Source organism: Balearica regulorum, chromosome 2, assembly GCF_011004875.1.
Source record: "Balearica regulorum gibbericeps isolate bBalReg1 chromosome 2, bBalReg1.pri, whole genome shotgun sequence".
Classification (NCBI taxonomy): Eukaryota; Metazoa; Chordata; class Aves; order Gruiformes; family Gruidae; genus Balearica; species Balearica regulorum.
This window is the reverse complement of record NC_046185.1, coordinates 104,103,177-104,127,755: the sequence shown is the minus strand read 5'-3', so window position 1 is coordinate 104,127,755 and position 24,579 is coordinate 104,103,177. Positions and strand designations below refer to the sequence as shown.

At 40.5% G+C, this 24,579-nt stretch overlaps 1 protein-coding gene across 1 annotated transcript in view; it reads right to left on the bottom strand.

The window, feature by feature from the left end:
- The window catches only part of ATP9B (ATPase phospholipid transporting 9B (putative)), a 182,855-nt gene that overhangs the window by 86,704 nt on the left and 71,572 nt on the right, over positions 1-24,579 (bottom strand). Inside the window, 2 exon segments of the mRNA XM_075745250.1 lie at positions 11,084-11,164; positions 20,944-21,038. Of these exon segments, the coding sequence (XP_075601365.1) occupies positions 11,084-11,164; positions 20,944-21,038 (176 nt within the window).

Sequence of the window (24,579 nt, the reverse complement as noted above, 5' to 3'; positions counted from 1 at the left end):
ATTATGATGCTTTCATGTCTTTATGTCCTCATCTAACATTTACACCTTTCTACAGTTCAATTTGCCAAATACCACACCTTCTATACCCAAAGAGATGACAACTTAATCTTATTTCTCATTTGTCATAAGTTACTCAAATGTAAAATAAAAAGTATATTTATGGGTTATGAGTTTAGCTATTTCACATTATTTTTATTTCTCTTCTTGGAGAGATGGCATAGATAGATGAAGCAGGGAAGGGAAAAGGACTCCGAATCCTGAATAAGACTGGGTCTGTGGGAAGGAGAAAATGTTCTGCAAGTTTTCTGACACTACTACAGCCAAAAGAACAATATATGTTTAGGGGTAAATGAAATCCACCACTCTAGTAGCAGAAATTTGACATACAAGGGCTGCTTTGTCCACCTGACGAAGTTTCCACTTAAGTTCTGCTGGGCTGAATTTCATTTGGCAGCTGTATGTTTATTGGTCTTTAAATTCTGAATTAAGTTCAATACCAGAACAGTGCAGTTCAGTATTGCATTCAAGTTTCATACTCAGGCTCAGTTTTTGAAGACATACACAGCATTGATCACAGAGATTTAAAGTGTCTGCAGTTCCTATTCTAGGAAATTAGTCTGTAGCTCTTGCATGTGCAGAGAAAAAGGAACAGATAAAGTACTGAAATAAAAATTGAATATATCCTACTCTCAGTCCAATACAGCTGACCAAGGATCACGACAAATTTCAAGTAGTCATTTAAAAGGTTTCAAGGCTGCAATTTATTAGAATTTTTTTCAGATAATGACAGAGGCCTTTGAGACTAAATACCTAATCCTTGAATGAACCAGTGTACCACTTCGATGTGACCTCTTACAGACGCATTCCTACCAGAAAGGATGCAGCACAACCACCCCACCAACTTTTGTAGGAAAGTGGAAGAATACAGATTAATTTAGTTGCATCATTGAAAGAGATTCCTTCCTCACCCCAATCCCACAGTTAATTATTCTTGCTATGTCCCTTTTACTAGCATATGTATTTTGGACAGGGTCAGAGTAAGTTCTGCATGTTAGCTCCCTAGTCTGGCTGTCCATGTGGCTGCTAGTGCCAGCACAAGGAAGGTGAGTAAAAAGGAGTCGCAAAACATAATACTATTCCCTTCAGTGGCAACATAAAATTAAGCCAGATTGAAGTGAACACAATCATTGCTTCAAAATAGGTAATTCTCTAACACCAAATACAAAGTAAAAAAATGACTCCACATTCTCTCTACTAAAATACTAGACTTATCCAAGAAAACATCTGTATAGTTAGCCCCAGACCAGAGATTCTACTCACAAATGAATACATAATTTTCAGCGCTCACATCTCGATATGTATTTTTCCAAAGTATCAACAGCTACATGCAGCAGGTGTGTTTTTTTTTAAATATGACATGGTGCTATATTGTAAAAAATTATACCAAATAGTTTAGCCCCAGCCAGCAACTGAGCACTACACGGCCTCCCACTCATTCCTTCCCCCCCCTACCCCGGTGGGACGGGGAGGAAAATCGGAAGAAAAAGATAAAACTTGTGGATTGGGATAAGCACAGTTTAATAGGACAGCAAAGGGAGAAGGAAATAACCACAGTACTAATAAAAGAATATACAAAGCAAGTGACAGACAATGCAATTTATTCACCGCCCACAATTCAATGCCCAGCCTGTTCCCGAGCAGTGATACCACATCCCCAGCCAGCTCCCCCTCCCTGATGTCATACGTTATCAAATATCCATTTGGCTAGTTTCAGTCAGCTGTCCTGGCTGTGCCCCTCCCAGCCTCTTGTGAAAATTAACTCTATCCCAGACAAAAACTAGGATATTATCCACCCCTTACACTGTACCATCTATGTCATGCCCAGATCCTACACTTTCCAATTAATCACCACCACTCTTCCTGTTTTTTTGTTTTTTTGTTTTTTTTTTACATATATATATACATGCACACACACAAAAACACACACACAGATATCACTCCCTTAGTCTATGGGCCATCCCTCTAAATTGTCCATTAACTTAATTTAATCCATGACTTTGGGCTCCATCCGTCATAACAGTCTTTCAGGGCAGGGGAGATGCTGTGTGCTGTTGGATTCTGGAGCTTGCACTTGCTGTATCTTGCGCAACCCCTGCCCACGATCTGTGGGTTGAAGATGTCAATCTCGAGGAAGCTGCTGGGCGCTGAAGCCAGTTCTAGCTCCATCATCATGGCACTTTGCTCAGTTTCATCAAAGTTCATCCTTCATTAGAGTGATTCTTACTGTAATACCATTGATACAGCATATAGCAATTGTAGTACTGATGACATAAAATTGCAGGGTTATTTAGCAATTAACATCACACCATTTAATTTATTGGCTATTCTCACCCAAAATCAAATCTCCTTGAGGTACACATCGACTCCCCCATCCTTTCGCATTACTCACCAAGTGCACCCAGGTCCTTGAGCAAAAGCAATCCCATGGATGAGTTTGCCTCTGCCTGAAGCAGGGCTAACGCAGACTGTCTTCCCCAGCATATTCTTCACATGTGCTATGGGGACTTTATCTCCTTCTACAGGACGTGGAAGTTTTGATTGTCCAGGGTCAGCTCGATTGGCAGACCTCCTAATGTTAACTAACCAGCTGGCCTTTGCTAAATGTGTATCCCAATGTCTGAGGGTCCCACCACCCATTGCTCACAGTATAGTCTTTAACAGCCCATTGTATTGTTCGATTTTCCTGGAGGCTGGTGCATGGTAGGGGATGTGATACACCCACTCAATGCCATGCTCTTTGGCCCAGGTGTCTATGAGGTTGTTTCAGAAATGAGTCCCATTGTCTGATTCAATTCTTTCTGGGGTGCCATGTCACCACAGGATCTGCTTTTCAAGGTCCAGGACAGTGTTCCAGGCAGTGGCACGGGGCACAGCATGTGTTTCCCGCCATCCAGTGGTTGCTTCCACCACAGTAAGCACATGGTGCTTGCCTTGGTGGGTTTGGGGGAGTGTGATGTAATAAATTTGCCAGGGCTCACAGAATCACAGAATGGTAGGAGTTGGGAGGGACTTCTGGAGATCACTTAGGTTCATCCCCCCCTGCTAAAGCAGGATCACCTAGAGCAGGTGGCATAGAATCGTCCAGGTGGGTTTTGAGTATCTCCAGAGAAGGAGACTCCACAATCTCCCTGGGCAACCTGTTCGAGTGCTCCATCACCCTCAAAGTAAAGGTTTTTTTCTCATGTTCAGATGGAACTTCCTGTGTTCCAGTTTGTGTCCGTTGCTCCTTGTCCTGTTGCTAGCCAAGACTGGAAAGAGTCTGGCCTAATCCTCTTGACATCCTCCCCATATTTATATTTCAGCCATCATACACCATAGCAGAAAGGCTTTAACTGCTTGGCTTGTTTAACTGCAGTGCATGTTTCATGTTCATGGATAACCTATGCAATAGCATCCATGATTAAGTCCAGCCCTTGATCATGATCCCATCTCTTCCTTGATGGCCTGAGGTGTCACGGGTCCAGGGAGCTATAAATAATCCACTCTTAGTTGCAGTCCAGATCTACCTGAGCCACTTCAATCTTAGCAGCCTGATGGCATACCACTTGGCTGCCTTTGACTCCAGTTCATATTGAAGTTCCAGCATGTCTGGCACGGCAGCACTCGTGGGCGACGTGACTTCATTCAGGCCACGATAGCCTACTGTCAGCCTCCACTCTCCACTGGACTCGGCACTGGCCATATGGGACTGTTAAAGGGTGAGGCGGGCTCTGCTGATCACTCCCTGACTCTCCAGTTGGCAAATCAGCTTATGGATGGGAATCGGGGAGTCTCGGTTGGTGTGGTATTGCCACTGGTGCACGACTATGGTAGCAATCAGCACCTGTTGTTCTTCAACCCTCAGCAACACCACAACAGAAGGGTCCTCCGAGGGAGCGGGCAAAGTAGACAACTGTTCAATTTCCTCTGTCCCCAAGGCAGTGATGCCAAGAGCCCAGCAATGGCCTTCTGGGTCCTTGAAAGACCCTCTCCAGAGGTAGTCTATGCCCAGGATGCATGGAGCCTCTGGGCCAGTCACAATAGGGTGCTTTTCCCAGTCATTCCCAGTTAGACTCACTTCAGCCTCCAGTACAGTTAACTGTAGGGATCGCCCTGTCACTCCAGAAATACAGATGGGTTCTGTCCTTTCATGGGTTGATGGCATTAAAGTACGCTGTGCACTGGTGTCCGCTAGAGCCTTGTACTCTTGTGGATGTGACGTGCCAGGCCATTGGATCCACACAGTCCAATAAACCCAACTGTCCCTTTCCTCCATCTGGCTGGAGGCAGGGCCCCTCTAATCCTAGTCACTGTATTCATTACTCACTTCTTGCAAAAACGACTTAGGAATCCCTTCAATAGGATCGTAAGTATGATCAGGCCTTCCACTCGCTCTGGGGGACTGCCTGCTGGAAACAGGAGCAGCATTTTTCCTGGAAGAATCCCCTTTTATGATTCTTTTCCTTGCAACTCACATACTCATGCCTGTAGGGTCAAGGTAGGTTTCTCCATCCCACTTCCTCATGTCCTCTCCGTGGTCATGCAGGAAAAAATACAGGGTACCTCCATATCCTCTCTCTTGAGCAGAGGAACACTTACTCCTAAGAGCCGAGATACTGGTCTGAACAGGTAGGGAATAAGACATATTCTCTTTGAGTTGCTGGAACTTCCAGGAGAATTTCTCCAAAGCTGAGACGAGGGAGGAAGAGAGACCTTCTTCATATTGCTGCAGTCAGCCAACCACTTCATCCACCATTGGTGCCTCTTCATCTTCCCAGTCCATTACTGACAATGAGTTGGCGTACAATGATGGTGCGCTCTGTACAAACTTCTGCCACGTGGGTCGGGTGTATTGGACTTCATCAGGATCTGCGGGTAACTGCATGTTGTCTGGGCCATAATAAATCATCTCCTTGCATGCCTAATTCCCTCAGGTACTGGATACCTCTCTCCATGGTGGTCCACTTGCCTGAATGACATACGTCATCTTCACTGCAGGAACATCTTTCCCTCATGCTTGGCAGAAGTCGCCTCCAGACACCAAGGGCTTGTGTCTTTTTCCCAACTGCCTTGTCAATGCCCCCTTCCCTAGACAGGGATCACAGCTGATTAGCTTCACTGCCCTCTAATTCCAAGCTATTGGCCCCATTATCCCAGCATCAGTGCAGCAAAGTAACAACGTGCTCACTGAAATCTTTTTGCATATCTTGCGGCTCACTCAGGGTCAGGGATCGGGTGATTATCTCAGGTTCTGCCTCTTCCTCCTGTTCTCATGATGGTCCTGGTTCACCATCATCCTTTACTAAGGAAACCAATTTTTTTTCCTGTATTATTTCTTCTGTATAGGGGCAACTGATATCAGCATGGATTGTTTTTTTGGTTCAGCTGTGGTGCCTGTTGTTGGGGTTGGAGGAGCCACCAACACCTGTCACTGTTTTCCCTCTCCTCCCACTGAGGGTGCTACCCACTATCAAGCAGTGTTTGGTAGATACTGCCCAGGGCCGCCCAGCACAGTGCGGTAAGTTGTGCCTCCTGGGAATAGCCACAGCATTTTCCTTTCAAATACTTTATCACTTTATCAGGGTCATGTAGTTGCTCAGGAGAGAAGTTCAAAACCATTGGAGGTGAGAAGTTCTCTAGAAACCTGCCCATATTTTTCCACATGCCATGCCACCCATGACTATCCAGCCTCAGAGCATGTGTCTGAGTGGCATTCCTCAATAGTTGTTTAACCCTGAACAAGACCTGGAACCCATTCAGGAGACATAGCAATAGAGACATGCTGGCTTGAACATCCAAAGAATACTTAAAATTCTCAAAAGCTGCTGTGACCAGCCTGAAGGGAAAAGGGGAGGTGAAAGAGCACAAGAAACTATCCCCCTCCCCCCCGCATCTTCCCCATAGACAGGGTGTGATTTTCAGTAAATTTAGAGAGATGTCATCTGAGGTACTGCATGACAGCAATGCCACATACAAATACCAGCTTAAACTCATGACCACTGATGTTATCGTATCATAAGTTGATATCACACAGTACAGAATTCCTGACCCCTCTCCTAGGGGAGACAAACAGTGCTGCAGGGAATATATACAGCAAGAAAGGGTTTACACACAGCAAGCAAGGGTCTACAGAACACAACCATGTGAATAAACAAACCACCGTTGTGACCAGCGACTATTTAACTAATACAATAAATGCGTATTACAAATTTGTTTTAACATGCTCTGGTCAGATCTGTCATTATCTCAACCCTTCAAGTCCCACGTTGGGCACCAAAAAGGACTGTCGTGGTTTAGCCCCAGCCAGCAGCAGAGCACCACACTCGCTCACTCTTTCCCCCTGTGGTAGGATGGAGAAGACAATCAGAAGAAAAAAGTAAAAAACTCATGGGTTGGGACAAGGACAGTTTACTGGACAGCAAAAGGAGAGGAAAACAACACCACTACTTAGAATATACAAAGGGTGATGCACAATGCACTTTGCCCACCACCTCAAACCCAATGCCCAGCTTGTCTTCAAGCAGCAATCACTCCTCCCCAGCCAGTTTCTGCCCCCCCCCCCCCCCCCCGCCTTATATACTGAGCATGATGTCATATGGCATGGAACACCCCTTTGGCTAGTTTGGGTCACTTGTCCTGGCTGTGTCTCCTCCCAGCTTCTTGTAAAAGTTAACTCCATCCCAGCCAAAAACCAGGACAACACATGCTCACTTTCATGCACTGTCTGCATACAACACACCAAAATCCATGGAGGACAATGGAAAATGACTTCATGTGAAGCTGGCAGCCATTAACAGGCTACAGCAGAGCTGTGCCATGCTGGACCTTATTCTCACCAATAAGGAGGGCCTGGTAGGGGATGTGAAGCTCAAGGGTAGCCTTGGCTGCAGTGACCACGAAATGGTGGAATTCAGGATCCTCCGGGCAGCAAGGAGGGCGCACAGCAAGCTCAATACCCTGGACTTCAGGAGAGCAGACTTTGGCCTCTTCAGGGATCTGCGTGGTAGAATACCAAGGGACAAAGCCCTGGAAGGAAGAGGGGCCCAAGACAGCTGGCTAATATTCAAGCATCACCTCCTCCAAGCTCAGGAGCGATGCATCCCAACAAAGAGGAAGTCAAGCAAAAACACCAAGAGGCCCCCATGGATGAACAAGGAGCTCCTGGGCAAAGTCAAACAAAAAAAAGGAAGCCTACAGAGGGTGGAAGCAAGGGCAGGTAACCTGGGAAGAATTCAGAGAAACTGTCTGAGCAGCCAGGGATCAGGTTAGGAAAGCCAAAGCCCTGACAGAGATTAGTCCGGCCAGGGATGTCAAGGACAACAAGAAAAGCTTCTATAGGTATGTCAGTGATAAAAGGAGGACGAGGGAAAATGTGGGTCCCCTCCGGAATGAAACGGGTGACCTGGTTACCCAGGATATGGAAAAGGCTGAGGTATTCAATGACTTCTTTGCCTCAGTCTTCACTGGCAAATGCTTGAGCCACACTGCCCAGGTCACAGAAGGCAAAGGCAGGGACTGGAAGAATGCAGAACCACCTACTGTAGGAGAAGATCAGGTTCGAGAATATCTAAGGAACCTGAAGGCGCACAAGTCCATGGGACCTGATGAGATGCGTCCACAGGTCTTCAGGGAACTGGCGGATGAAGTGGCCAGGCCCCTCGCCATCATATTTGAGAAGTCCTGGCAGTCCGGCGAAGTTCCCACCGACTGGAAGAGGGGGAACATAACCCCCATTTTTAAGAAGGGTAAAAAGGAAGACCCAGGGAACTACAGGCCAGTCAGTCTCACCTCCGTACCTGGCAAGATTATGGAGCAGACCCTCCTGGAGACTATGCTCAGGCACATGGAAAACAAGGAGGTGATTGGTGACAGCCAACATGGCTTCACTAAGGGCAGATCGTGCCTGACAAACTTGGTGGCCTTTTATGCTGGGGTTACACTGTCGGTGGATAAGGGGAGGGCAGCTGACATCGTCTACCTGGACTTGCGCAAGGCATTTGACACTGTCCTGCATGACATCCTTGTCTCTAAATTGGAGAGACATGGATTCGATGGATGGACCACGCGGTGGATAAGGAATTGGCTGGATGGTCGCACTCAAAGAGTTGTGGTCAACGGCTCAATGTCCATGTGGAGAACAGTGACAAGTGGTGTCCCTCAGGGGTCGGTACTGGGAACGGCACTGTTCAACATCTTTGTCAGCGACATGGACAATGGGACTGAGTGTACCCTCAGCAAGTTTGCTGATGATACCAAGCTGTGTGGTGGGGTCGACACACTGGAGGGAAGGGATGCCATCCAGAGGGACCTTGACAGGCTGGAGAGGCGGGCCCATGCAAACCACATGAAGTTCAACAAGGCCAAGTGCAAGGTTCTGCACGTGGGTTGGCGCAATCCCAAGCACAGCTATAGGCTGGGCAAGGAATGGATTGAAAGCAGCCCCGAGGAGAAGGACTTGGGGGTATTGATTGATGAGAAGCTCAACATGAGCCAGCAGTGTGCGCTTGCAGCCCAGAAAGCCAACTGTGTCCTGGGCTGCATCAAAAGAGGTGTGACCAGCAGGTTGAGGGAGGTGATCCTGCCCCTCTACTCCGCTCTTGTGAGACCCCACCTGGAGTACTGCATCCAGCTCTGGGGGCCCCAGTACAGGAGAGACATGGAGCTGTTGGAGCCAGTCCAGAGGAGGGCCACGAAGCTGACTGGAGGGATGGAGCACCTCTCCTGTGAGGACAGGCTGAGAGAGTTGGGGTTGTTCAGCCTGGAGAAAAGGCAGCTCCGGGGAGATCTAATTGCAGCTTTCCAGTACCTGAAGGGGCCTACAGGAAACATGGTGAGGGACTGTTTATGAGGGAGTGTAGTGACAGGACAAGGGGTAATGGGTTTAAGCTGAAGGAGGGTCAATTTAGATTAGATGTTAGAAAGAAGTTCTTTACTGTGAGGGTGGTGAGGTACTGGAACAGGTTGCCCAGAGAGGTTGTGGAGGCTCCATCCCTGGAAGTGTTTAAGGCCAGGTTGGATGAGGCTTTGGGCAATGTGGAGTAGTGGAGGGTGTCCCTGCACATGGCTGGGGGGTTGGAACTCGATGATTTTTAAGGCCCCTTCCAACCCAAACCATTCTATGATTCTATGATTTTACTCCTCCTGACGTGGTTATGCACGTGTACTACAAAAGGTATCCTCTGTCAGCTATCAGGTTTGCTGTGGATATATTTTCTCACATAGAAGTACTTAAGAGAAGTTGTTCCCTTAAAAACTCAAGAGCTGTGTATCTAAGTTTCTGTTTCGTTTTATGGTCATGCACTTTTTGAAATTGTCTAAGTTTGTCTTCGACATTGTTAATACTCTGTCTTCATAATGGAAAAAAAAAAAAAAGAAAAATCAATGTGCTATTACCCTGTCAACCTACCCTTGCAAGAATTCTTTGAACATCAACGCTTAAGTAGGAAAAATGTATGCATTAGCATCACTAAGCACAGTAATTTTTTTTACTTTAACATAAAACAGAAATTAGATGCAAAAACTGATTTAGTGTAAGAAGGGCTCACAGCAAAAGTAAAAAGATAAATCAGTAAACAATTGTCCTAAACCAACATTTCACTATGCAGAAGGTACACCATTAACAAAAGAAAAATCTTCTAAAAATATCTACAGTGTGATCCACTGTGAACCAAATCTGAGGGTACTGCCCTCAGATGTATGCACACGCAAGTTTAAACGGAACTGCTCTTCCTACTGAAGTAGTCAAAACACCACATATGTAAACCTGAAAGCATAAAATGCAGAGTTATTTACACATATCAGGGATGCTTGAATCATACAGCTCTTATTACATGTACAAACATAACCCACAACAGGGAGCAACTGTTTAGTGATGATTTCCCAATGTCTCAATTACATGTACCAGAGTTGTTAAAAAGGCTCTGAGGAGTTCAATTTATATTTAGAAAAGTATACACTTAGCCAGTGGGACAGGAATAACATGAATTTTACAGCTGTTAATAGAATTTTCATTTGGACAATTGGTCAATACAAGGTTTAAGTAAACATTGTTGCTTACAGCTTTAGAAGCTACGGGCAAATGACATTTACTTTGTAGGCAGCATGAACTATATAACTGGTATAAATTGGTCTTCGAGAGCCAACACCTGCAATACCTCATTCATCAGTATACTTAGAATTGTGAACTGGAATTCCAATTACTGAACAAAATCTATTACCAATTTGAATCACTTGGGTAAAAAAAAACCTTCTCTACCTCCATAGTAGTTACTTCTCTCAAATTATTTTAGAAACAAACCATCAAGAGGAATGAGTCTACTAACACTGAGTTTGGCTAAATAAACAAAACAATCACTATACCTAATATAATGCTACAAATGTGTAAAGCAATTAAAAAAAACTTACTACCTATTAGGACACCCTGCTTTAAAGGCTAACTTTAGCAGGCCATCTTTTGAAAATAACAGAAAAAAGTCACAGAAGTTACTGCATTGCTGTTACCATATTTGGGTTTGAATATAATTATAGCTAGAGAGAGGATTTAATAAAGACCCCACAAGTAGCTTTTAGTTTTATTTTACTTGTTGAGATAACTGAACTTTGGAAGTACTAGCTTTCCCTTGAACAGAAATGCAGTTAAACAAGGCACATTTTTATTGCACATAAACTACCAGTTGCACTGTCTCAGGCTACTGAATATATTCTACTTGCCACTTTGACATATATGAACAATATATTAGATGTCTGGAAACAAACACTATATACTACTATACAAATGGTTTCATATAAAAACATTATAGTGATGTCAACAAATACTCAATTCTTGGATTCTGCTTTTTTCAGATATTCTTTTTGTATTAGCTTTCTGCAATACATATTTACCAGGATATCTTTTATACGAAGTATTGCCATGGCAGGAACGTGGAAAAAAATACTGCTGTAAAGCTAAAGAAAGATCTGATACAACTTTGACACTAAGTATAAGTTTCACTTACATTGAGAAATGGAAGAGAGAAGTAGAACTGTATTTATGTATGCTACTTACCCGTGTGAAGGTACCCTCAAAACTGTGAATATCCAGCTGTGGCTTCTGAGCATAAACATAAGCATTGATTGAAAAGAGATCCTGTAAAACAGATTAATGTACTTACTATTATTTAAACTTGAATTTAATCACGTATTTTGAAGAACCTTTTAGTGGTAAAGATTCTAGTTTGTGACCCCCCCCACCCCACCCGAGTTAAGTTCATTATGTTTTTACCCAACTAAGAAACATGCTGTTGTTTTTTCAGCACATCTTGCTATAAAGGAAGGATACTCTAAATGTTTTGACAGTTCAAACACTAAACTGTTTTACATTTATAATGAGTTAGAATTTTTATCTAATTTATTTTCTCCATTTTAATTTATAATACTATTATCTTTAAATATTTCCATATATTTGTTCTTTAAAAATTAAAATGTTTTTTTGGTTTGGTTTGAATGAAACTGGAAACAAAATACTTTTCCAGCAAGGACAAAGCCAACTGAATACAAGAGGAAACAACAAAATTGATCTAAATTCTCTTAAATGCTCAAGCACATCTCAGCTTCAAGAAGGCCTGGATACATCAACAGGATTACTCAAATGCTTAAAGTCAGGGATACACTAAACTAGTCTAACAAAATTTGGTCTAGTATACATGGTACTACTACTCATGACAGCAAACAATCCATGAACATTCCTACCCTAAGAATAAGAGGCTCTCAGATACTAGAGTAGCAGGCTCTATAAATAGATGGCAGTATGGTATAAACAGGGAAAGAAAACAAAAAAAAATCTGACTGTTAGATCTTAAGAGCTGTCACTAGAGGCCCAGGGAGGATCACCTTAAAATTCTGAAACAGTTGTTTCATTAGGTAATTGTTCTGTAACATCCACCTCCCACAGAAAAAATACCACAGATTAACTGTTAAAAACCTGATACAAAGGACTTTCTTCTCATCACAAACCCAAACCTTTTGGTGCTTTTTAGATGGTCAGGACCAACAGCAGCTAAAAGATTTCAACATGAGTAGACCACTCACGCATGGATTCGCAATCCAATTTCTACTCTGGAGAGGAACAGATGCTTGATACCAAATCCCAGTTGATCTAAGAATCATAACCTCTGATGAAATGCAAGTGTCTACCTTATCACTGTATGTAGCACCTATTTGGATTATCTCCAGGTATGTATATATACACACACACAGAGGATGAATCTTGCAAAAGACTAGTCAGACACCATCTCTGGGGAGCAGATTCCATGGCTACAATATCCTGTTCATGCCAGCTAGAATGTGCTATCTTCAAAAGCAGATTTAATTTTACAGCCTCCTTCAAGAATGTATAACCACACCTGGCCAAAACACAGCTATTTTTAAAAGCATGACATTATTTTTGTTCATAATTTTGAATATAAGAAAAAATAACTACAGTTGAATATTACATAATTTGAACATTAAAAAAAATTAAAGGCACTATTGTCCACCTGTGTTAATGTCTTAAAACCTGACATATTTGTATACTTGTTTCTAATAAAATGGTTACAGATTTTTGAGTATCATTATTTCAATTTTCCAGACTAACATTAATTTTTTTAAAATCTGTTGTACATTTATCAAATGTTTAACTTTAATTTACAAATGTGTAGCTCTAAATAATGAATCTGAATTTCTATTTATATTCTGTAGACAAGAAATCTCTCACTTCATATCTTGCAAAAACCCAGACTTTGTATTTCATATGCTTTTTAAAACATGAATCAAATCTGAATATTAACTCTCACAAATTATCTTTATCTTAAACCATTAGTCATTTATTGTAGTCTTTCACACGAAGTTCATTTATTGCATCCTACTTTCATCACGTTCATAAGAAATAATTCATATGAAACTAATACACGTGATGTCCTATATCTTCATCATTCAATTCTTTCCAATCTGTTATCACCTACAATTTAGCTAATCCAGGCTATTATGTGCTTTATTATGCACAGAAAAAATAAAGACTCTCTCAGCAGTGGCTAGCAGAGCAGAAAACTAATACCACACACATACTCATATACACAAAAACTGCTAGCAAAATGCATCAACCAAGAACAACTTCTCTCTTTTCAAAGAATGCCTTAGTGGAAAGCAACATTAAAGTAAAAGGAAGCAGAAACATTCACCTTTTTAAGTATAATGGCATTTATACAAGTAATATAGCTTCCTTAGTTTCTAATCTTTCTATTTTCTTCTACTGTCATGTTTTCCTTTCCTACATTTTAAATGTAAAAATTTCTACCACATTATTTTGGTGTCTTTTCATGTTTTAGTTCTCCTTTTGCATTTCTGATTTAACATCTAAGTTTCATGTTTTTCTTTTTTGCTTTCTCGAATTTCAACTCAAACTCACTTACCTTTTGAAAAACAGATCTGTATATTCCCTACACATTTGTGGCAGTACTCTGAAACGCCACAAACTAGAACTGGCAGAGTATTCCAAAAGTGCATGTTTTTTCCTAAAACTAAAAAACGTAAGGAAAACTTATGCTCTGAGAGAAATCCAGGGTGGTAGTTCATTGGCATTTCACTCATGAGTAGTAGAAAGGAAAGATATACAAGGATATTACATGTGCTCAGTAACTTTCTGAAGTATTTTTTCATTATTAGGATAAAGAAAAGCAATAAGGATTTTTTTTCTGTTGCCAAATGCTCATTACTCCAATTGGACATCATTCTCATGCCAATAAAATATAGTAGCTGAAGTTTTATAATACAAGGGAAAGAAAAAGAAATCCAAAGAATGATACAGTTACAGAAGACAGATCACATATGAACTACATTGAACAATAAAGATTACTATAAAAGTACAAAGATGTTCCTTCACCTAGTGCTGCTTTCCCCGTAGTAGAAGCTGTGCATTTCTCATCTCAATGTCTTGAAAGAAGTCATGATGTGAATTTAACAAGAAGACGTCCAGATTTGTACAGAACACAAATAAATATAACTTCTGCTCGCTGAGCAAGAAAATTTACCTGGTTATGTTATATCATTGCTACTCCCTATATAAAAGCAGAGAGAAGCAAAATTACCTTAAACAAAGGATTAAAAAAAGATAACTACTTTTTATTAATTATTTAACTAATGAATTTGTGAAATTCAGCTTCAGTAAAGAATCATTTCCATACTATAAGCACTGAACTGCTGGTTCACTGAAGCCAAATAGTTCTACTGATATGTTCAATGAAAACAATATTCTACACCTGAAATTACGTTGCTTTTAGCAGCCAGTGAGGGCAGATGACCTCAGTTATCTTCTTACTCAAGAAAAACAACCCCACTTGGGTAGGGGAATTGTAACAGTTCTAGATTAAAGAAACTATATAAAAGACTTGAATTGCAAGCAATAAAAATTAATTTAATTTTATACAACAGTAGATGAGTTTATTTTCAAAAAGCTTGATATGTACTTAATTATCCCATACTTGAAAATTGTAATTCAGAAGTCAGGAAATGACTTGAGAATGGTACAATAATGAGAATGTTCTCTTTTGCATTTCACAACTTAAAAATCACTGTAAAGTTATCAATAACACAGAAAAATCTCCTCTATTAGGTCAAGGGCAACATTTGTTCACCTTACTTAAAGATCATTAAAATACATTCTTAATCATAACATGTAGTTCATTACAAATAAAATTGCCTTTGGTTCAATACAACTAATTAAATGTAAATGGTATTGTTTACTGCTGTATGGATCTTCTGATATAAATCAGCAAGTCACCATTTATTGAAAATTACAGTGACCTCGTTGTTAATAAATTTAGCTGATCACACAAGCTAGAGAAGAATGTCTCAGAACACACGTATCGCCAGAACTGTCCCACCTATAACTATGAAACTGCAAGAAACCTAATCTAGGTGTTACAAAATTTGCTGCTCAGCCATCATTAAATGACTTGTTGAAATTTTAATTCCCTGATCACATTAAGTGCTTTAGAAAGACAACAAAATCTGTACTGATCACCTTGGTGGTGTCATCTGTTCTTTAAGAAAAGCTCTGACGGTCTGCAGGTTTGTTTATTCTGGGTGTCACAGCAGGTAGGGTTACAGTGGTGCTCTGTTGACACAACTGACAGCTGATGCCAACACAAGATACTCACAGCCTTTACATCAGCTAACTACAGAAATCAAAAGAAGTGACAATTATGGAGAGTATATTCTGTCAAACACATGATCAAATTGTTTATGGTTTATTTTATGCTCGACTTGCACACATCTTAAATTATTAAAATATTTTAATATGTAAATATGAACTGTAAGCCTCAGCTTTGAAAACACACTGCAAGCACATGGAGAAGACACCGTTAACAGGTGTTGCTTTATGCGAGTAAAATCCCTAGAACTCAAGAAAAACACTACTGCAATGAACAACTGCTACCTCAGACAAAGTTAGCTGAAGCAGTTTGATCCATTACAGCTACACCCCAGAATGTCAGCCCAGAGACAGCAAGGGCAAAACGCCAGGTCGCAGAGATTGTGCCTCACCCCTGTCTGAACAGGTTCTCTGTGTGAACAGACCCCCTGCCGCCAACTGCTGCTTTACCATAAACACACAGAAAGTTAACCTCGGAAACCGAACCCATTTTTGTAGCCACATCTACAAGTATAAGCCTTCAATCCAGATTAAAGGCATTACTGCATTAAAACACAAGCTTCGTGTCTTTGAAACGGACAAGACTAAGAGAACTTCTCCACGGAATTCTTCGCAGGCACAGAATCTATCATGCTCCACCCATTTTCTTTACCGTGTTTTTCAACTAATCCAACATCAGTTTCATGCATTATCACGAAGGAACGTATGACGCTGCCCCTCACCCGGACGGGACCCTCCCTCCGCCGGCGCTGAGGGGAGGGCAGGGCAGGGCGGGGCGGAGCCCCACGCTCCGCCTTCCTGCCGCTGTGCCGGCGGTCGCCCAGCAGGTGGCAACCAGGAAGTACGGCAGGGCTGGGCCGCGCCCCTCGCCTGCGGCGTGCGCAGCCTGGCCAAAGGCACACCGCGGGCGCGGTAGTACAGTGGAGCACCGTGCTACCGCCTATGGAACTGGGAACTGGAACGCTGTTTGGTAGTACTACACAGAATGGATTGAAACCGGCATTTATCGGGTACACGTGATCTGGCATTTGGGAAGGTTCCTCTTCCAAAATTCCTTAAAGCAAAACAGTTTTCACTAATAGCTTGATTTTAAAAAGAGGTCAAGCAAAGCATTTAGACAGGTGTTCCCTTAAGTGCCTTATTTTCACCACATCAATTAATTTGGGGGCAAATACGATGCACTGCCCACCTTGTGCAGCACATAACGCAAACAGAAGGAAAGCAGGATCACGTCCCAGCAGAAGGAAGGATCATTGCCTGATTCTCCTAACATTTTGCAGAAGAAAGAAAACCAAAGTTGATCCCAGACCAGAGTACAAAGCCCAGTCCTTTGCCAGACTGCTTCAAACCACAACAAATTTCTGCCAAAGTAATTTTGAGCCTATCAAAAAGCATATATGCCCCTATTACATGCTGTACAGGTTAGTGAGATAATCGCTGTTAATAGTGGGTTTTCAAGTTAGGAACAGAAACAAAGCATAGGGATGCTTCACAAAGCAACAGATATTTTCAAGTTAATATCTGGAAAACAACTTGCCTGATTTTTCAGTTTTATTAAGAGAAGTTTTCAGCAACAGAGGATACTGTAAGCAGCCTAGGCTCAGAAAAAGTCTATTGAAATAGATTTCTCAAATGATCCTTACTTTCACCCAAGTTGCTTCAAATTTATTCCACTGTGTGTACAAGAGAGCTTGAATAGTGTTTGCTGAGAAAACCTCAACTACATATTTTAAGCAACCCTTTTTAGATAAGTTGGGTGTAGAGTTTCAAAGGGTGCCAAACACACTTAAAGCATGTATCTTTTTACCCTTTTTTCCAACCCTTTTTTTTTTACTGTAACTATAAAGAAATAATTCTGCCCACAGCATTTTAACTTAGCTTTAAAAAACCCCATAAATACATTTATGTGTCTGTATATAGGGTCTATATGCAGATACAGCTATGACTATTAGGAACTAAAAAAAATAGGGTTGGAATAAAATCTGTAATGCTATTTTTTGTTAGTTTGAAATTCACAGCTTGCTTAGATCTTCACACTAATCTTCTGCAGTTCTCTATTCACAGAGTTTTTTTAGATGGCTGATAGTCTTGCATGTTATTGCCATCCCAGTAAAGGTAAAAGCATCTTTGCAGGAATTAAAGCAATACCAATGTGCTTTCCACAGGAATGCAAACAACCTTCTGGGATCTGTGATGAGCATTATCTTCTGTGAAGGATGTGGGGATCCCCTAAAAGGCATTTACATTTGGGTGCATTAGGCTACCATTTCCCCAAAATAATTCACAGACAGATGAGGCTTCGGAGTGAAGCAGGTATATGACATGACCACTACAAACAGTCCAAAACCAGCTGGGAAGTAGCCATTTAAAATGATCCACCAAGAACCACCAAGTGTCAATGGTTCAACCAAACCACACAGTGTAGAAATTGGGAGATAGTTTTGTTGGCAGGGAGTATTATACCTAGTAGCAGTTACTTCAGGATGATGTGTCAGCTTAATGCAGACAAAGTCTTGGCTAGTGTGATGCGAGAAGGGGCAAACGCACGTCAACTGTTTGTGGCTTTCATTTGCTGCTGGTAGCCAGGGAAGGTTGTTAGGTGTACATAGCTCCACAATTAACCAAACCGGATGACGTAACTTAGGTTGTCACCTACGGCTCAAGAAGAGGGTGAATATAAAAACCTTGCAAGAAGCACAAATCAGTTGGAGGTAGGTTAATAGCAGTAAGCGTAAACAACTAAGGAAGAAATGGTTACTGTATTGTACAGTTGATTCTTATATACTGTTTCCAAGATGCATGAGTAATTTATTGATGATACCTTGCCTTTCCTTCACTTACATGCCCAAAACAACCACCACCTGAGGCAAGCCTTCTCTTCTGCATGAAGTTGAGGCTGCGTGTCCTACCATTCAAATGCAGACTCCCCAACTTCAATCATTTCCGATTTTCCAGTGTAAACAACTGAAATACAAATATTTTCTTTCACATCAAATGCACATTTTATGCTGTCTCCGTAGATGCTGAACAATTTGTCAAGTCTATTGTTAAAAAAAATCAGTTATTGTTTAAAAAAAAAATTGTTAAAAAAATCAGAACATAATATAAAAGTTACAGTACAACAATTCCCTGCTCTACCAGGTCTATTTCTTCCTAGCAAGGAAGGAAAACTTCAGACATGAATTGGGGTTGGTTTTTTTTTTTTTAAATGGACAAGTTAAAGCTTTTTTCCTTTTCTTTTCCAAAGGAGAGTGTAAAGAAACCTTTGCATTGTAATTTACTCCAGATTTCATCAGTTTCAGAACACCAAAATTTCCAAGCTGAGAACACCAAAGTTATAACCAAACAGAACTCAGAGGCAGTGCTCTGCACGAAGAGTTGTATTTGCCATGTGCAGTCAGTGATGCTTCCAAAACAAAAGAGAAATAAAAAATAACAGCTAAGTTGGACACAGTTGTAACTATCTGAAAAGCACTATTTAATAAAAAGAAAAACCAAAGCAAGATAGAAAATTGACTGGATTTTAGTCAGATGCATGCCTCAAATGTGGACATGATTTGTTTTGGTTTTTTTAATAAGGTAACAAGATAGGCCAATGATTAAATGGTAAAAAACTGTAGGAGAAGCTTATTACAAATACTAAATTCAACTGCAGGTTACAGAATACTTGTTAAAGTCTGTTCTTGCACCAGAACTCCTGTCTAGGAGCCTGGCTTAGCATCTCTGGTATGACCAAACTTCAGTTTCATCCCTTGTTCCCAATCCTCTAAATTCAAACATAGCTATTTATTCCTCCTCCTGTCACATGTGAAGCCAGTAGCCAGAGCACTATGATGCAGGGAAAAAAAAAAAATCTCACCCTTTTGCTAATTTCAGTGTGGCAGCAACCCTGTAATTCGGAAAGAATAACTGCAGAAGTCCTGCTAAGATCTGGCATATAGTCTAACACACTTTTTATTGAGACAGCATATAAACAGTCCTCTTAAGGTGTGCTTGCCTTTAATAAAACACCTAAAGGATTTAGTGTCAAAACACCAGAAATTCTGTACAGGTAAATTTCCACAAGCTTGTAACTTAAGTATGTTTTCAGGAAGTCTCTTAATACCAAGCATATTGGGTTTGCATGGCAAGGTTTTGGTAGCGGGGGCCGGGGGCAGGGGCTACAGGGGTGGCTTCTGTGAGAAGCTGCTAGAAGCTTCCCCTGTGTCTGATAGAGCCAATGCCAGCCGGCTCCAAGACGGACCCGCCGCTGGCCAAGGCCGAGCCCATCAGCGCCTCTGTGATAACATATTTAAGAAGGAAGAAAACCAAGTCAGAGCTTTTGCAGCCAGAGATAGAAGTGAGAAGATGTGAGAAACTTTGCAGACACCAAGGTCAGTGCAGAAGGAGGGGCAGGAGGTGCTCCAGGCGCCGGAGCAGAGATTCTCCTGCAGCCCGTGGAGAAGACCGTGGTGAAGCAGGCTGTCCCCCTGCAGCCCATGGTGGAAGGATGGAGCACTCTGCCTCTGAAGGTCTGCACCCCGTGGAAGGGACCCACGCTGGAGCAGTTCGTGAAGGACTGTAGCCTGAGGGAAGGACTCACGTTGGAGAAGTTCATGGACTGTTTCCTGTGAGAGGGACCCTAAGGTGGAGCAGGGGAAGAATGTGAGGAGTCGTCCCCCTGAGGAGGAAGGAGTGGCAGAAACAGTGTCTGTGTGATCAACTGACCGTGACCCCCATTCCCCGTCCCCCTGTGCTGCTGAGGGGGAGTAGGTAGAAATTGGGAGTGAAGTTGAGCCCAGGAAGATGGGAGGGGTGGGGGGAAATGTTTTAAGATTTGGTTTTATTTCTCATTCCTCTACTCTGTTTTGCTTAGTAATAAATTAGATGAATTTTCTCTCAAGTTCAGTCTGTTTTGCCTGTGATTATAATTGGTGAGTGATCTCTCCCTATCCTTATCTCGACCCACAAGCTTTTAGTTATATTTTTTTCTCCCCTGTCTAGTTAAGGAGAGGGAATGACAGAGCAGCTCTGGTGGGCACCTGGCCTCCAGCCAGGGTCAACCCACCAAGCCAACCCTCCTGTAAAAGAACAAGCTTCCCCAGTACAAGGGAGACAATCCAGCTTCTCATTAAGAGACATTTTTACAATTATACACACATTTTTGTAGATACATGTCTATTTTGAATGTATAGATATATATACACACACACGTGTCCTTTTTCATGATTTTGTTACCCATGACATGACATATATATGCACTCAAAAAAATACATTCAGGCAACTCAGAGAGCCCCCCTTGCAAGAACTTGTGCATTGCCCCTAGTCAGACCAAAAAGCATCTTGACAACAAAAAGCAGTCTACACCTTTCAAGAGCAGACTGTCGTTTCCCAAGCTTGCAAGTCAGTGATTAAAGCAACAGTTCCCAACTGTTGCACTGGCAGTCAAACACTTGTTTGAAAACACTACAACTGTGACACGATTCTGCAGAGTATGGATCTCAGTGGGGACCACAATGAGAACCACTAAGTTGAAAGATAAAAAACCCCAACTCTGTTTCTTTGCAATGTAAAACCAAGAATATTTGCATAACCAACTTCTCACTCAGCATTCAATGGAATATCTATCTCCTATTTATTGCAAATTTGAGACCGTGGTAACAGATGTCTTCCAATACATACAACAATTGTAACAATCTTTTAGATGAGATATATATGCATACATGGAAGACACCTTAAAAGCCAACAGATAAAACACTTACCCCCAAAGCTGGCAATCTTTGCGTGCAACTGACAGCAACCTTCAGTTTCCAGTCTGTTTCTCCATCGAGCTGGTCAGTTCGAATGAAACACGAACCTTGAAGTTATAAAGAAACATAAAACTATTTTTTTTTATCTCAAAAATTCAGTTTGGGTTAAAAAAAATTAGAAAAAAGAAAATAAAGCAATTTACAACCATTTCTAAATAAATGTGCTACATATTCCAAAATATGAATCTTTTTATATGTGTGCGCTTTCTTCCAGAAATGCTCCAGATATCACACAATAGCACAATTTTTCTGATAAAATTAACAATACGCCTATTTATGAACAGGGGAATCCTTTATTACAGATTTCTTAGTAGTTTCTAAACCAGTTTCTACATGTTATCAGAGATACAACTTCAGTGGCTGAAGTTGAAACAGGTTTAATTTTTTTTTTTCATTTTAGAATTGTGTCACTTCTACACTTCCAATAGAATAATCAACTAATGCCTGTGATTTTTGTCTCTTTGCAGGTATGACATCACATGAAGCTCCCCTGCTTATTGTCTCCTAGCTTCTTCGAAAAAAAATGTTAAAATAAATCCTTGACATGAATACCATTCAAAACAACATGAGTCCTAATGTACTATACTTAAATAATTTTGAATCATCTGTAATTGTCAAGGGTCCAAGGCTACAGAAACGTGTCAATACATGCAGAGTATTTAAGACACAAGGGAAGCTCAAGGTACAGGCTTATACATATTGAAGAAAATCAGTATACCTTACAGACAGATGACCAGTATTCAAGAAACAGAAAACTGATCGGTGCAGAGCCTCCCCCCGCCCCAGTAACTAGTTTGATAGATATCATCAAGTCTGGAGTATTACATAGGTTATTAAGGTAAGCTTCAAAAAAGACTGCACACGAACATTGAAATCTATTAAAAACATACACAATTAGCTATAATTTCCATCTAGTGTGAAGCCTTTAAAAAAAGTGGTAAAATTTTAGCAATACTCCTCACAATTGCAACACTAAAGAAACCTTAAATATTTCTGAAGTAGTAATTAAAACTTCCATTGTGCTACAGCCTAACAACTGTATGCACTATTGTTACTGTGTGCTATGGGTGTGAAATAAAAACAGATTTTTCTAGTTATTTGTAAATTTTAAACAATCTGTATAGACATACATGCATATATACTCTTAATTTCTTCTATGTTTCAACCAATCCAATAAAAAAAAATTAAGTAGTTTCATCACTAGAAGTGATATGGTAGCAATTAAACTGAAGGAAACACTGGCAAATGAGTTTAATCCAGGTTTGAGTCTTCTTACACAGACAAGACAACGATGTGCTACAAGCATTGAATCTAGTAGGCAATACATCAAGAAAGGGTATCTACCAGCAAACACAAAATTGAGAGAAATTCTTTCATAGGCCACGTGGACCCTGATGTTAAGTAAAATCTAACAGAACCCAATGTTTTATTCATCGAGGCCTGTAAATTAAGCAGTTAAATGAGCTAATGGTCTGAAAGGACATGCTTGAGAGAAAAGCCACCTGAAATGACTAGAAGGTAGCATTTTTACACAACAGTCTTGAAAGACGCTTACAAGCCTTCATGTAACAGCTGTATTTATATTAAGTGCATAGTAAGTAAACGAATCTTTAAATGTTAATATAATCAGCTCTCAGAACACATTATCACAACTAAATTTCACCCAAAGCTCAGCACTGCAAGCTGCAAAGCTGTATCTAATGTTCTTGAAAAGCTGATTTTAAATTCCTAACAGGATTCTTTACAGATTTTTTTCTAAAAATAAAATACCATAACGCACTTTTTGAAGAGTCCAGTGACATAAGCTGCATTATAATTAAGGGTGAGGTACATAGGAACACCTAGAAATACCATGGTTTTGCCCCGCTTTCTATCCACGGCATAGATGAGCATACTTTCCATCATACTTTTCCTGTACAAGGTTCTCTTTACCCTTCCTGTCAATGGTTGCTCTCTTCCATCAATTTCATTTAGAATTATACTATAGATCAATGCAGTTCAAGACCAGTGTGGCTCCTGTGAATGGTTGACTGCACATATATTCATTTAATAGAGCTCACACTATGACATGTATTGGCCAGCTGTATTTCCTCTCCACTTCAGCAGTTAATTTCATCAATAACTTATCTCATAGTCTGTTTCCCTTTTATCCAGAGAAAGGGACAGCTTTCTGCCAAGTCAGCTTTCTATAGTGATCACAACAGCAAAACTGAAACAATACAATCCTCTTCTCTACCTCAAATATTGCAGCAGATGTGACTCAGTAATTTTCATTATGAGATACTGATTTTAAACCTGGCTTAACTAAGCTATAAATATGAGAGATTAAACATGTAATTACAATGCATAAAACCAACTCTTCAACTCTACCAAGCCCTTGGACCTGTAAAAAACTAAATATTCCCCACTCTGTATCGCATGGAAGTCACATGTATTTTACCTTTGGAAGTTATTTGAGTCAGCAATACATAAAACTTCTAAAAACTTCTAAAGTCTTCTGAAAAAATGGCTATTGTAACTGCTCCATTTTCAAATGCCTGGAAGCACTGTCCCCTTCCTCCCCCAACCAAAAAAAAAAAAAATTATAAAAAAAAAGAGTAGCAAAAAATTGTGTTATGTACTTTAATAGAATGCTTTAGGTCAGTGTTAAAAATCTCTTTACATTTCTAACCTGAATATGACTTGCCAGGAAAAAAATCATCTGTATGAACATATATCATCTATATGAACATCAGGAATTGCTGTTCCCTCTGAAATTAGTGGGAAGTCTTGAACCTGACAATTATTATTTTTTTTTTTTATTTTTTAAGTTCTGTGCTGATTAAAGGAAAATCATGAAGTATTTTAAATAGTTACCAAAGCATAGCTGTCCACAAAAAAAAAAAAAAAAAAAAAGAAAAAAAAAAGAAATTCCACACTGAAGGGAAGAAGTTTTTGTAAGGCCACATATAAAGGAGAATGAATAAAATTAAACTTTTTACTTTATACACTCAGATACTAATTTCCCATAACAATACACATTTATTCAAGATTAGCAGACAAAGTTGAACATTGTGAACATGTCTGACATTTTTGTCTTTGTAGTGAACATTTTGGAATGATCTGAATTAGAATTTAAGGGTTGACAAGGAAATTACACTGGGTTTAAGGAGTTTAATCATTTATCAGAAGCAGTGCAAACTTCACATGAGTGCATTTAAACTAATTTACAAGTATGGAATATTCATTTAGCCTAAACAGTTGAAGACAGGCACAAATTAATTTAGAGCATGTCCATGCAAGGTGCTGTCCAAGTGCAACTAAACTGATTTTAAAAACCATTTCAATTGAAATCTGTGAAACTTGTATGCTTAGGGAAGTCCTAGAACTACAATTCAATCATTTGTCTTTTAGCAAAAGGTCAGCTATGAGACTTGTCCAGAATTTACCCTAAGATTGTTTTTCTGTGGAAAAGCAGCACCTGCAATACAAAGAATGAAAACCATTTTAAGAACATGAAGTAACTATGTAACTTTAAAATATAAGGATACATTACTAATTATTAACAGACTTCTTGTTTATGGGTATTTGAGATACTATGGATAAAAA